We start from the raw sequence: 14,177 nt of genomic DNA, 5'->3' as shown, positions 1-14,177 counted from the left end.
ATTTTTCACAATCCTCCCACAATTTAACGACTTTGAATAACTTTGTGTCATCAGCAAATTTAATTACCTCACTAGTTACTCCCATCTCTAGGTCATTTATAAATATGTTAAAAAGCAGCGGTCCCAGCACAGACCCCTGGGGAACCCCACTAACTATCCTTCTCCATTGAGAATACTGACCATTTAACCCTACTCTCTGTTTTCTATCTTTTAACCAGTTTTTAATCCACACTAGAACACTACCTCCTATCCCATGACTGTCCAATTTCTTCTGGAGTCTTTCATGAGGTACTTTGTCAAACGCCTTCTGAAAATCCAGATACACAATATCAACCGGCTCTCCTTCATCCACATGTTTGTTCACCCCTTCAAAGAAATGTAGTAGATTGGTGAGGCAAGATTTCCCTTCACTAAATCCATGTTGACTTTGTCTCATTAATCCATGCTTTTGAATATGCTCTGTAATTTAAGTACATAAGTAATGCCACACTGGGAAAAGACCAAGGGTCCATCGAGCCCAGCATCCTGTCCACGACAGTGGCCAATCCAGGCCAAGGGCACCTGGCAAGCTTCCCAAACGTACAAACATTCTAAACATGTTATTCCCAGAATTGTGGATTTTTCCCAAGTCCATTTAGTAGCGGTTTATGGACTTGTCCTTTAGGAAACCGTCTAACCCCCTTTTAAACTCTGCCAAGCTAACCGCCTTCACCACGTTCTCCGGCAATGAATTCCAGAGTTTAATTACGTGTTGGGTGAAGAAAAAGTTTCTCCTATTTGTTTTAAATTTTGTTCTTTATAATAGTCTCTACCATTTTGCCCAGCACCGACATCAGACTCACCGGTCTATAATTTCCCGGATCTCCTTTGGAACCTTTTTAAAAAATTGGCGTTACATTGGCCACCCTCCAATCTTCCGGTACCACGCTCGATTTCAAGGATAAATTACATATTACTAACAATTGCTCCTCAAGTTCATTTTTCAGTTCTATCAGCACTCTAGGATGAATACCATCCGGTCCAGGAGATTTGCTACTCTTCAGTTTGTAGAACTGTCCCATTATATCCTCCAGGTTTACAGAGAATTCATTAAATTTCTCCGACTTGTCAGCTTTGAATACCATTTCTGGCAACGGTATCCCACCGAAATCTTCCTCGGTGAAGACCGAAGCAAAGAATTCATTTAATCTCGCTGCTACGGCTTTGTCTTCCCTGATCGCCCCTTTTACCCCTTGGTCATCTAGCGGTCCAACTGATTCTTTCGCCAGCTTCCTGCTTTTAATATACCTGAAAAAAATTTTACTATGTGTTTTTGCCTCCAACGCAATCTTTTTTTTTTAAGTCCCTTTTAGCCTTCCTTATCAGTGCTTTGCATTTGACTTGACATTCCTTATGCTGTTTCTTATTATTTTCAGTCGGTTCCTTCTTCCATTTTCTGAAGGATTTTCTTTTAGCTCTAATAGCTTCCTTCACCTCACATTTTAACCATGCCGGCTGTCGTTTGGTCTTCCATCCTCCTTTTTTAATACGTGGAATACATTTGGCCTGGGCTTCCAGGATGGTGTTTTTGAACAGCATCCACACCTGATGTAAATTTTTGACCCTAGTTTTAGTTCTGGAGAGTTTGGTTTTGTTCCATTATGGCAAAAAACATCCAAGGAATGCCCTAATCCCACCCCCAGCATGCCCCTGACATGCTCCTTAGTGATTTGGATGCACTACAGACAAACAGCATAGAAATACATCTGGAAAATGGGTTTCGAAAATGCTGTTTTGGACATTTTGGCTAGAAAAATGTCTAAATGCTGCTTTGTGCTACTTTTAAACATTTTTTTCTCTTTTGAAAATGAGCCCCATAGTGTTCCTTCCATATCAGTTTACAAAAAATTTTAAAAAAATTTAAAAACGTATACATTCATTAGGAGATTCCGTTTGCAAGATGGAAGTATGCAAACCATTCCCTTGCAAACAGCTCAGGATTTCCAGTATCAGGATGCCTGCATGGCCAAACATCTGCACTTATGAAGAAAAAAACACCCTCACAGAGCACAGGATTGCCAATATTCTTCCCTACTCCCATTTCACACAATATAACAGAAAAAGAGCCATAATTTACTTGAATAAACATACATCTGCAAGAATCCAGAGACAGCAAGTTGATATGAGGAATTACTTGGTAGGTGTTAAATTCTAAATTAGGTAAACAGTGGAGGTAAGCATAGGAAGAAAGCAAAGTGCCCTGACTCCACTCCTATTGAGACAGACACCCAGAACCCTAACACAGCCATATCAGAAGCGGAGCCAGGATGAGGCAAGTTGAGGGGAGCGAGAGCGGACTTCTGCCGACGCACATTTTCACTGCAACAGGATGAAAAAAATAGGCGCCGGTGCCGGCAGAACTCCATTTGGGGGAGCGGCCGTTCCCCTGGCGCCCCACCTAGCTACGCCACTGATCCATATGGAGGAGTAGCCGAATGGCTAGAGCCATTACTAAATAGGCTCTCACAGTGCATTATCAGGGGATCTAAAAGGGGCACCCAGTTACAGAACTTCCCCCTATAGGGTGAATTCTATATATGGTGCCAAAAAAAATGCTAGGAACACCCCCATTCCGCTGATGACCCTCTCATTTTTGTCCTCCTTTTTTTTACTCACACGGATCCCACATCTAAATTTACACACGTAAGTTCTAATTAAATCTGATTAATGCCAATAAATGCTTGTTAAAAAACCAATTATTGGTGCCAATTAGCTTATTATTTAATTAAATTGCATACACAATTTTGTGGCAACTTTTATAGAATTAGGGGGTATATGTGTAATTCTAAAATTACAATCTCTTGCATCTTCAGAATTATATATAGAAAAAAGGAGGTATGCCAGGGTTCTGTCTGAAGACATGCAGATTATATATATAATAACCACTGATATCCAGTTACAGTTTATTTACACTTGCTATACAGCTTGTCTTAAAACATATAACACAGTGGTATACAAATCATATCAAAAGTAACACAAGAATAGAACTCCAAAATATGACAGGAAAGCATATGCACCCACAGGATCACTACCGCACAAAACACACACACACTCACACACACACACACACATACACACACACACACACACACACACTCACACACACACACACAAACTTCCTTTACCCCCATTGCTACTGGCTCCCTAAAGAACCCTCACCAAAAGCAGCAACAAAACAATGAGCCTTCAACTTTTGTTTAAAACACTACAAAGAGCACTCAGCTCTCACAGTCAAAGGCAGAACGTTCCATATGCTTGGAGCCCGATAAAAAAGAGCACCAGCATGCGTACCTGCTCAACATGCCCTAGACAGTGATGGAACCTACAACTGAACAGCATTGTCAGACCTCAAAACTCGACCCAGAACATAAGGTACCATCAACCCAACCAAAGACAAGGACCACTTTTCATAATATGCCCTGTGCTTTAAAACCATCATCTTAAATAAACACCTGTACCTGTTCTGTCCTCCGACAGCCTCGCACTAGTTTATAACGTGATCCTAAAATGTGTGTGATGTTTTTACTGTTATTCTCAGTTCTAAGGACTATCACTGCTGCAGTTTCTCACTGCAGAGATACATGAGCAATGCACTGTGGGTAATGTAGTTCACAGGCAGTGCAACCACACTTGCTTGGCTGTGTAAGGACTGTTACCATTGGTTGTGAGACTGCCTAGACCTCTTCTCTCTCTCTGCCAAGCTTGGCTCTTTTGTTTTCCTGCTATCATTTCCTGGTCATTCTCACTATCTCTGTCCTGGGAGGTCAGACAGGTATGACCTTTCCCTCCAATCGAGAGCCGTCCTCTAGGCTCTGTCCCCATTGGTCTCTATCTGCTCCTCCCTGAACCCATGTGAAGCCTCAACACCTCTCTGTCCCTTCATGCCATGAGGCTTTCCCCCACCTAGCCAGAGACATGGAGCTTGTACCATCCTACTCCTGACAGCTCTGTCCTGCTGAAACTCCCTGTAACGAACCTGGTTTTTTTACCTTGAAAATATCTCCTTTCTAATGAGATATTTGCACATTCCAGTCACCCAGCTTTGGACCATTTCTACCTGTTCAACTACCCTTCCCCCCTGCAATATATCTACTTCTCTTCAGATCTCCACCCCCAACAGTTCTCAGATTAAAGAGTCTCTGTGTCCTGGAGCAGCACCTTTGAACATCTATCTGCGAGTAAATTATCTGTGATTTATTCAATAAAAGAGACTTCATAAAAATAATAGAGTCTTCGGGTGATTGGTGTGCCAAGGTTATACTCCAAGATATTGGGGCCTTAAGCTATCAAGCCTCAAGAGTCTTGAACAGTACCTAACAGTCGACCAATGAAGATTATGAGGTCGAAATTCAGCCCATGGCAGTATAAGGCTGGCAGGCCGCTCCTGGCCATGGACTGACCTAACCCCAAATATTCAACATAGCTGGTTAAGTGTGATATTTAGCACTTAGGGGTCCTTTGCTGTGCTTTCCTATTATTGACTGGAGTTCTTTTTGTGTGCTTTGAGATGTATTTTTTTTAATGTAAACCGTTCTGTTTTGCTATCGCAATAAGAAACGGTATATAAATAGAATAAATGATAAATGATGATTTTACAAAGATGCACTAGCATTTTTAGTGCGTGCTAAAAATAAGCACTCGCTAAACATTAGAAAGGCCCATCTATTTCTATAGGTGTCTCTAATGTTTAGTGCACGCTAATTATTAGCGCATATTAAAATCGCTACCGTGCCTTTGTAAAAGACCCCCCTAACCGGCTATGAACAGCAGCATAAAGATAGGCCTACAAAATAAACGGTTTTGGCTTGGGTCTAACCGGGCATTTGAAAAGGCACTATCTGGTTAAGAACCATTGAAAATGCCCGGTTAGTCCAAGACAGTCGTTTTAAACAGCCAGGAGCCTCTCCTGGCCATTTAAATTGTTTTGAATATCAGGTCCTATGTGTGTAAATGTGTACCCATACGAATGCCCACCAGCAAAGTGTGCACCATTATATACTGGTGTGTACGTAGAAAATACAATGTAGCCAGAAAATTGTCTTTTACCGGATTATGTGTCCACCTCGGCACATAAGGGACTAGAACACTGGCCTTTATATGCATTGTTGCTGCTTAAATATAGGCATCCCCTTCTAGAATTATCCCCCAAGAGCTTTGGATAATAATCAGTGGTTCTTATCCCACATGAAACACATTTTACTGCTCCTGTAAGGAGCAGGCACTGCATCTTTAAGCGGTGGGGGAGGGGGGGAGGGGGGTGGTGTAGTACCACAGAGTTTGTTCTCAGTGTTCTACTCCCTGCTGTGCTCTGGCTGGCTCCTTATTTAGTTTCCATAATAAAGTTTGGCAGCAGATAATCTCTGTACAAATAGTAGATATCAAAATTAAACATTATATTTTAATGAAGGTACCACCCTGGGTGCCACATTTCCAAGTACTACAGACATACGCAAGAGGAGGAGTGGACAAGTGGCCTGAACTGGTGTTGGCACATGTTTTCAACATGTGCCGAGGCCCCCTTTTACCTCAGCCGGTAAAAGGGAAGTCTCTCTTTCCTACAGGAAATGGCCGTGCAGCAAATAAAGCACTTGTCACGCGGCGATTACTGCAGGGTACATTCCCGCGCTACAAAAATTAATATATTTTTGTAAATCCGGATATGACGGTGCGCTAGGGGTGGGAAGTACCGCCGGGCTGCTGCAGTAGACTGCACTAGAATTACCGCCGTTTAGTAAAAGGGGCCCTAAATTTACTAGACTTACTAACTAAAGCGTGGCGCTTTATTGGTGTGCACTTAGGATTGGACTCCGTAAACGGCACTGAACAAATGGCCCCAAAAAATTGGCATGGAGCACTATTCTTTAAATGGTGCTCAGAGTTGGAGAACCGATTCCCATGTCAAAATCTGGTCGTGAGGATTTATGCCAATTAAAACTTGGCATAATCCTGGCTGGTAAATTAGGCGTGGGTCCCCCTAATTCTGTAACACTGCACAGATCTTGTGAGAATGCCCTGTCCTGCCCATGCCCCTTTCGGGTTGCGCACAATGGGGCCATTTTACTAAGCAGCGCAGGTCTAATGTGTGCCAAATCAACACTACAGCCCGGGTAATGCAGGCACCCAGCAGTATCCATTTACAGCAACTAAATCATGGCATATCAATTTTGAAGTTGGCACGCACTTGTTTCCTGTAGTAGAAAATATTTTTCTAATTTCTACCGCAGGGGTGTTCCTGGCGGTAATCGGCAGGACGGCCACACTGGCGCATGAGTGCATGCGCCTTTACTGCTAGGTCAATGGGTGGCAGTAAGGGCTAAGGCCTACCCCTCTGACCCAAATTAACTTTCTACTTCCTGCAACACAGCAAAACTATGGACCGTATTGGACTTTTAATACCAGCCCCTCTTTATTTCTTTGTTGCTTTATATTCATGTTAATTACATGCTTACTACTATATTGTGTATTTGTATTTTTACCGAACTGGAGCCTGCCTCCATGGTACTGTGTAAGCCACATTGAGCCTGCAACTAAGTGGGAAAATGTGGGGTATAAATGTGTTAAATAAATAAATAATCATGCACTACTTTTGATTTTAGCGCACAGCCATTTACTGCCCCATAAATCCTTTGTTCCCCAGCTGTGATAAAAATTGGCCAAGTGTGCACCAATTTCACGCATCCAAACTACCGCAGGGCCACTTTTTACCACAGCTTAGTAAAAAGGCCCCTATCAGTTTTGTGTGCACACAGTGAGATGAGCACTCAACTCCCAATTGAGGCCAATTAACATCAATAATTGTTTTGATTATTGGCATTAACCTCCGGATTCTACATAGAGGGGCATAATTGAACGGGGATGACCATCTCTAAGGGCGCCCATCTCTAAGGACGTCCCGGCGAAGGGGCTGGGAAACCCGTATTATCGAAACAAGATGGGCGGCCATCTTTCGTTTCGATATTACGGTCGGGGACGCCCAAATCTCAACATTTAGGTCAACCTTAGAGATGGTCGTCCATGGTTTTCGGCCATAATGGAAACCAAGGACGCCCATCTCAAAAATGACCAAATCCAAGTCATTTGGTTGTGGGAGGAGCCAGCATTCGTAGTGCACTGGTCCCCCTGACATGCCAGGACACCAACCGGACACCCTAGGGGGCACTGCAGTGGACTAACTGATGCACTAACTGAACGGAAAAAGCCCTTCCCTTACCGATCCCTTAGCGATTCGGAAAGGAACGGGCATGCATGAAGGAAATCGCATGCAAATGAGCTGCTCACTGTTAGCTCATTTGCACACGATTTCCTTCCTAAGGAGGGAAAGCCAGTGCACAGCAGCCAAGCATTATGCATGGCTGCTCTGCGCATGCCAAAGAGGGCTTCATACATGCAGACAAGCTGCGTGTATAATAGCTGTCTACAACCTTAAATAAATTGCCATCTACAACCTTAGAAAAATACAAGTCCAGGAGAAAACGTCTAAGTGCTCCTCAGGGACGTCTTTTTTTTTTTTTTTTACAATATGGGTGAAGGATGTCCTTCGCTATGCCTCTGTCTTTTTTTTTTTTTTAGAGTATGGGTGAAGGATGTCCTTGGCTAGGTCCAAAATGTGATATTTCTGTGAGAAGGATGTCCATGCCTGCTATGTCTCTGACACCCCCTTTATTTATTTGGATTTTGGATCACAAGTAGCAGCAGTGGGATTTGAACCAGCCACCTCTGCATTGCAAGATCAGTGCTCTAACCACTAGGTCACTCCTCCACTCCATTCCTTTGAAATTTGGCTATCCCTGAGGTGGAGAGGCAGTTCAGAACGTCCACGCATTCACTATGCCTCCGCTGACACACACATACCTCCCCTCCCAGGGACTGCATACTGCTGAGATGGACCTGAGTATGACATTTCAGGCTGGCAAAAAAAGTTTTTACAGTTGTTTTTTTTTCAGGGTGGGAGGGGGTTAGTCACCACTGGGGGAGTAAGGGGAGGTCATCCCCGATTCCCTCCGGTGGTCATCTGGTCAGTTCGGGCACCTTTTTGAGGCTTGGTCGTGAAAAAAAATGGACCAAGTAAAGTCGGCCAAATGCTTGTCAGGGACGCCCTTCTTTTTTCCATTATCGGCCGAGGATGCTCATCTCTTAAGCACGCCCTCGTCCCACCTTTGGTACGCTGCCGACACGCCCCGAGGAACTTTGGTCGTCCCCGTGATGGAAAGCAGTTGAGGACGCCCAAAATCGGTTTTCGATTATGCCGATTTGGGCGACCCTGAGAGAAGGACGCCCATCTCCCGATTTGTGTTGGAAGATGGGCACCCTTCTCTTTTGAAAATGCCCCTGATAGTGTACTTAGATTTAGGTGCTGAAATTTGCGTGGATTCTATAACAGCGCACATAACTTAATTTGCTTAATAAGCTAATCAGCGCTAATATCAGCAGTTAACAAGCAATAATGAGCACTGATTAGAGTTTAGACCCACAACTCGTAAGCGAATTCTGCAATGATGTGCGCCAAACTTCTAATGCGCGCAGGCAAAAGGGGGTGTGGTTTTAGGTGGGGAAATGGGCATTCTGAAACGTAGGCGCCTAGTTATAGAATATGGCCCAGTGCGCCTAAATCTGTGAGCCAGGATTTATGCCATGTTTTAGCTGATGTAAATGGATATTGCCAGATTTAGGTACTGAAATATCTACTTAGCTTATTCTATAATGGGAAAGGGGAAATGGGACTTGATATACTGCCTTTCTGAGGTTTTTACAACTAAGTGGTTTACATATATGCAGGTACTTATTTTGTACCAGGGGCAATGGAGGGTTAAGTGACTTGCCCAGAGTCACAAGGAGCTGTAGTGGGAATTGAACAACAAAAAAGCCAGGGCCCTCCCTGCCCACCAGAGGAGTATCCTAGTGGTTAGTGCAGTGGATTGTAAGCCAGGTTCAAACCTCACTATAACACTTTTTTTTTATGTGATCCCCCCACAACCTGAAAAATACCTTGTGTACCTGAATGTACACCATTTCAATAGCCTTCAGGCTTGCAGGTGTCTTATATATTTAGATACAGTAGATATTCTGTTTCTGGAAGGCTCAGAATTATTTAAAATAATAATAATAAAAAAAAAATTAAAGTGAGACTTGAATCTGGGTCCCTTGGTACAGTCCTTCACCTGCTTCCTGCTTTCTTCAGAATGGCCATAATACCTGTGACTGAGATACAGACTGGTTTTCCTTTTCAGTTTCACTTTCAGGGGAGAGGGAGGGAGACAGCAACCACTGGGGAATTAAGGAGGGGTCATGACCTAATCCCTCCAGTGGTCAGCTGCTCAATTAGAAAAACTTTTATAACTTGAAAATGACTGAAACAGGTCTAGATAGTCCTTTTTAGACGTGGATGTTTCTTCCCATTTGAAAATCCTGTTGGATGTCTTAATTTTGGCACCTCCCTAGTCCTGCCCAAAATACCATCACAACATGCCCCCTTGCTATTTGGATGAAGTGCAGTGTGAAACATCCAAATTCTGACTTTCCAAAATCAGGAATTTTAGCAGAAGGACATTTTTTTAGGCATTTTAAGACATCATCTGCTTTGAAAATGAGCACCATAGTAACCAAATGATTGAAAAGTGGCCACGTTAACAAATATTTTACACAGATATACAAGCATGGTTCACTATTTTTCACTATTATTATTTTGATTTCTTTTTTGAACATTGATTTTTGGAATTGAATAAAGTATTTTTGTGTTCAGCAATATCTCTTTTATCTGTTGTCCCATATGACATTCAGTCCTGGCTCCATAGTACTGAAGCCTTATGAGAGGGTCTCACAGCTCTAACTGAGCTATTCAGAGAGCCCTGTATGGATTAATCTGATTGTTCTTTGCCCCATGTTTTATTCTGTAACGTACCTGATTTAGCTCATCCATGCCGTTGCTGGCAAATTCAAAGACCAGTTCATTGGACTGAAGTACAGTGGCCATGATGGTCAAAAGACAAAGCCCACGCGGCTGCAGAATGAAATTGTGGTTGCTGCAGGAAGTGAGGTGGCTCTGTCCTTTCACAGTCAAGACAGTTGGTGCAGAATGACTCAGTCGGTTGTAGATTGTTTAAAATGAGTCCATTGTGTGGAGGGCAGAATGTCTTGTCTCCATTTAGTTTGCCCAAACATTTGGTCTTCAGGTTCGTGTCTATGACAGATAGTGGGGGTTCCACCCCTGCAATGGGGTTAATGCTTCATGCTGTGAAACTGTTCTCTGAAGCCTTTATGATGAAATCTGCCAGGTGGAAAAACAATATTTATTTACTTACATATGGTGGCTAGTATCTACCAATAAAAAACCTACTATTACTACTACTTAAAATTTCTATAATGCTACTAGATGTTGCAGCACTGAAAACAAACATGTAGGAGACAGAGGTTATACAAGACAAACAGGACAAATAAGGGATTAGGGAGTTATGATACTATGGGGAACGATTACAACAACATTTATTTATTTATTTGTTACATTTGTATCCCACATTTTCCCACCTATTTGCAGGCTCAATGTGGCTTACATAGTACCGTAGAGGCAATCGCCAATACTGGTTTGAACAAATACAAAGTGAGGTTGTGGTAAAGTAAGGTTCATATGTGAGAGACACATTGGGGAATCGTAAGGAGGAAGAGTCAAGTTATGTCCAGTATGAGCTTTGCTGCCAGGTTAAGGCATTTAAGTTGGATCGTTGGGGTATGTGTATTGGGGTATGTGCATTGAATAGGTGAATAAGGGGTGAATAAAGGGCTAAGAGTTAAAAGCAGGCCCAAAAAGGTAGGCTTTTAGCCTGGATTTGAATAGGGCCAGAGGTATAGAAGTTTCTTCCAGGAGCAAGATGCATCTATCCAGGCATATTCACTTTGCTCCCACAGAGTGTCTATCAGGCTCATTTTTGAAAGAGAAGGGCGCTCATCTTTCGACACAAATCGGAAGATGGGCGTCCTTCTCACAGGGTCGTCCAAATCGGTATAATCGAAAGCCAATTTTGGATGTCCCCAACTGCTTTCCGTCGCAGGGACGGCCAAAGTTCAAGGGAGCATGTCGGAGGCGTAGCGAAGGCGGTACTTGGGCGTGCCTAACACATGGACGTCCTCGACACATAATGGAAAAAAAGGGCGTCCCTGACGAGCACTTGGACGACTTTACCTGGTCGTGTTTTTCTTACGACCAAGGCACAAAAAGGTGCCCAAACTGACCAGATGACTACTGGAGAGAATCAGGGATGACCTCCCCTTACTCCCCCAGTGGTCACTAACCCCCTCCCACCCTAAAAAAAATCTTTAAAAATATTTTTTGCCAGCCTCTTTGCCAGCCTCAAATGTCATACTCAGGTCCATCACAGCAGAATGCAGGTCCCTGGAGCAGTTTTAGTGGGTGCAGTGCACTTCAGGCAGGTGGACCCAGGCCCATCCCCTCCACCTGTTACACTTGTGGTGGTAAATGTGAGCCCTCTAAAACCCACCAGAAACCCACTGTACCCACATCTAGGTGCCCCCCTTCACCCGTAAGGGCTATGGTAGTGGTGCACAGTTGTGGGTAGTGTGTTTTGGGGGCTAAGCACACAAGGTAAGGGAGCTATGTACCTGGGAGCAATTATGAAGTCCACTGCAGTGCCTCCTAGGGTACCCGGTTGGTGTGTTGGCATGTGAGGGGGACCAGTGCACTAAGAATGCTGGCTCCTCCCATGACCAAAGGGCTTGCATTTGGTCGTTTGTGAGATGGGCGTCCTTGGTTTCCATTATCACTGAAAATCAGAAACAACCAAGTCTAGGGACGACCATCTCTAAGTTCAACCTAAATTTCAAGATTTGGGCGTCCCCAACCGTATTATCGAAACGAAAGATGGATGTCCATCTTGTTTCGATAATACGGGTTTCCCCGCCCCTCCATCGGGACATTTTGCAAGGACGTCCTCAGCAAAACTTGGGCGTCCCTTTCGACTATGCTCCTCCACGTGGCTCCACTATTCCATTCATGTGATTTTTCACTGTTGGATTGCTGTAAGAAAGTCTTTAATGTGGATAGGACACTAGAGTTATATTTATTTTTAGATGTCAAATTAGGGTTCCAGATTATCTGACGTTGCCCTGCTGGTTGCACTTGCAGTCCTATTTTTCCTAGGGAACTATGAACTACAATTAAATGCTGGATTAATCGAAAACTAGATCAGCCTGTCCTCAGCACATGGAACTGGTTGGCAGTCCTATATGTAACCAAGCAAAACAATTACTGCTGCAACCCTTCTCTGACTGGCACTTAGTTGTGCAATACTGTATCCCACCGTTCACAGCTGGAATGTCATAAGTCTCAGTACACTATGGAACGCTGAGCAATGAATCCCTAAAGTGCTCTTTGGAGAGTGCTGTAAAACAACTTGATAATTTCTAATTAGCTATATTTGAGAGTAAATATATAAATAACATAATTGATTATTCTCATCTCTAAATCACTAAAAGGTCAATCCCAAAAGCCTTTTACCTAGGTGAATCGACCACATGGGGAAACCATACACCGTCCCTACAGGTAACAGTATGTCTATTGTATTTTTATCACAATTATATAGGAAATCCCAATACAAAAAATTCAGTACTAAAGACATTTTTAAAAAATATTTTAATGGACCATCAATCAGATAGTGGGTTTTCCCAGTTTTGTCATGTATGTGTCCAACACATACATAATTACTTCATCATTTTTCTTCATCTGTCCTTATTTTCAGTCTTATTAATTTCAAACTTCTCTTTCATTTGTACTTTTTTTTAGTAATACTTTTTCATTTACAATGTCCATATTAACCAACTTCTTCAATAAGTACTTATCTGAAACAATGAAGTCTTTAGCTTCATCAACTGGTAGATTCAATCATTCTTGTTTCAATCACTTATCAGGTCACCTCGCTATACAGAAACATGGCATCACATTTTGCCATAACGGCTGCATCATGGAATAATGAGTATCTCTTTTGTTCAACTTATCGGCACATCTGATATTAGCAAGCCACCTCTCCAGGACCGATGAGGAAAAATGGTGAGGTGATTATGTGAGTGAAAAAACTGAAAAACCCATACAAATATTTTTAAACATTTCTTTAGTACTGAATATTAAACGCCTTAACCCTGTGACATAACAACGCCAAAGCTATAACTGGACATAACTTAACTCTTCCTCCTTACAATTCCCAAATGTGTTTGTCACACATGAACTTTACTCGATCAGAACCTCACTATGTATTTGTTCAAACTGGTACTGGCGATCGTCTCTACATGAGCACGCAGCTGTGGAATGCATTGCCACTTAACCTGGAAACAATTTACGACCTAATCAACTTTCGTAAATCACTGAAGACTTATCTCTTCAACAAGGCATACCACAATGATCCATAATAACATCTGTATCACATCTCCACTTTCCTGTTATTCTGAATGTTTTCTTTCTATACCTGATTGCTTAATTCTATTATGTTATCCATGTTCTTTATGTAATACCAATTGTATCTTTTAATCTGGAATGGCGAATGTCGTGACGGAACATTGTAAGCCACATTGAGCCTGCAAATAGGTGGGAAAATGTGGGATACAAATGCAACACAAATGTGTGTGTGTGTGTATAGGGAACAGTCTATGTAAGAACTACATTATTTCAAGTGGCTCAATGAGCAAGAATAATGAAGGTGCACTTGATTGGACAAATCATTTATGCTCATTCACATCATTAGTTACCCAGCAATATGTGAAAACCATAAGTGGAACAAAGCACTTTCATGTAATTCAAATTGTACAAAAGCAAATCTCCAATCAATCCGCTGAACAATATAATGTTTTCTCAAAAGAATTTATCATATGAAATAAAAATCTGTGATGAGAGTCTAATATATTTGTGTAGAATACAAGGCTGTATGATGTATTAAAAAAGAAAAAAAACACCAGAACTTATCTGCTATTGGTGATGTCTTTGGTTCATAAGTACATAAGTATTGCCATAGTGGGACAGACCAAATGTCCATCAAGCCCAGCATCCTGTTTCCAACAGTGGCTAATTCAGGTCACAAGTACCAGGTAAGATCCCAAAAAAGTACAATACATCTTATGCTGCTTATCCTAGAAATAAGCAG

General features: G+C 42.4%; 1 protein-coding gene across 1 annotated transcript in view; it reads right to left on the bottom strand.

The window, feature by feature from the left end:
- ELF4 (E74 like ETS transcription factor 4) overlaps nucleotides 1-14,177 on the bottom strand; it is a 178,822-nt gene that overhangs the window by 92,330 nt on the left and 72,315 nt on the right. The window contains exon 2 of the mRNA XM_030210582.1: nucleotides 9,938-10,303. Within this exon, the coding sequence (XP_030066442.1) occupies nucleotides 9,938-10,009 (72 nt within the window). The 5' untranslated portion in view covers nucleotides 10,010-10,303. The remainder of the gene's footprint in view (nucleotides 1-9,937; nucleotides 10,304-14,177) is intronic.

Source organism: Microcaecilia unicolor, chromosome 7 (genome assembly GCF_901765095.1).
Source record: "Microcaecilia unicolor chromosome 7, aMicUni1.1, whole genome shotgun sequence".
Classification (NCBI taxonomy): domain Eukaryota; kingdom Metazoa; phylum Chordata; class Amphibia; order Gymnophiona; family Siphonopidae; genus Microcaecilia; species Microcaecilia unicolor.
Note: the sequence above shows the minus strand (reverse complement) of the source record. Positions and strands in the feature narration are given on the sequence as shown.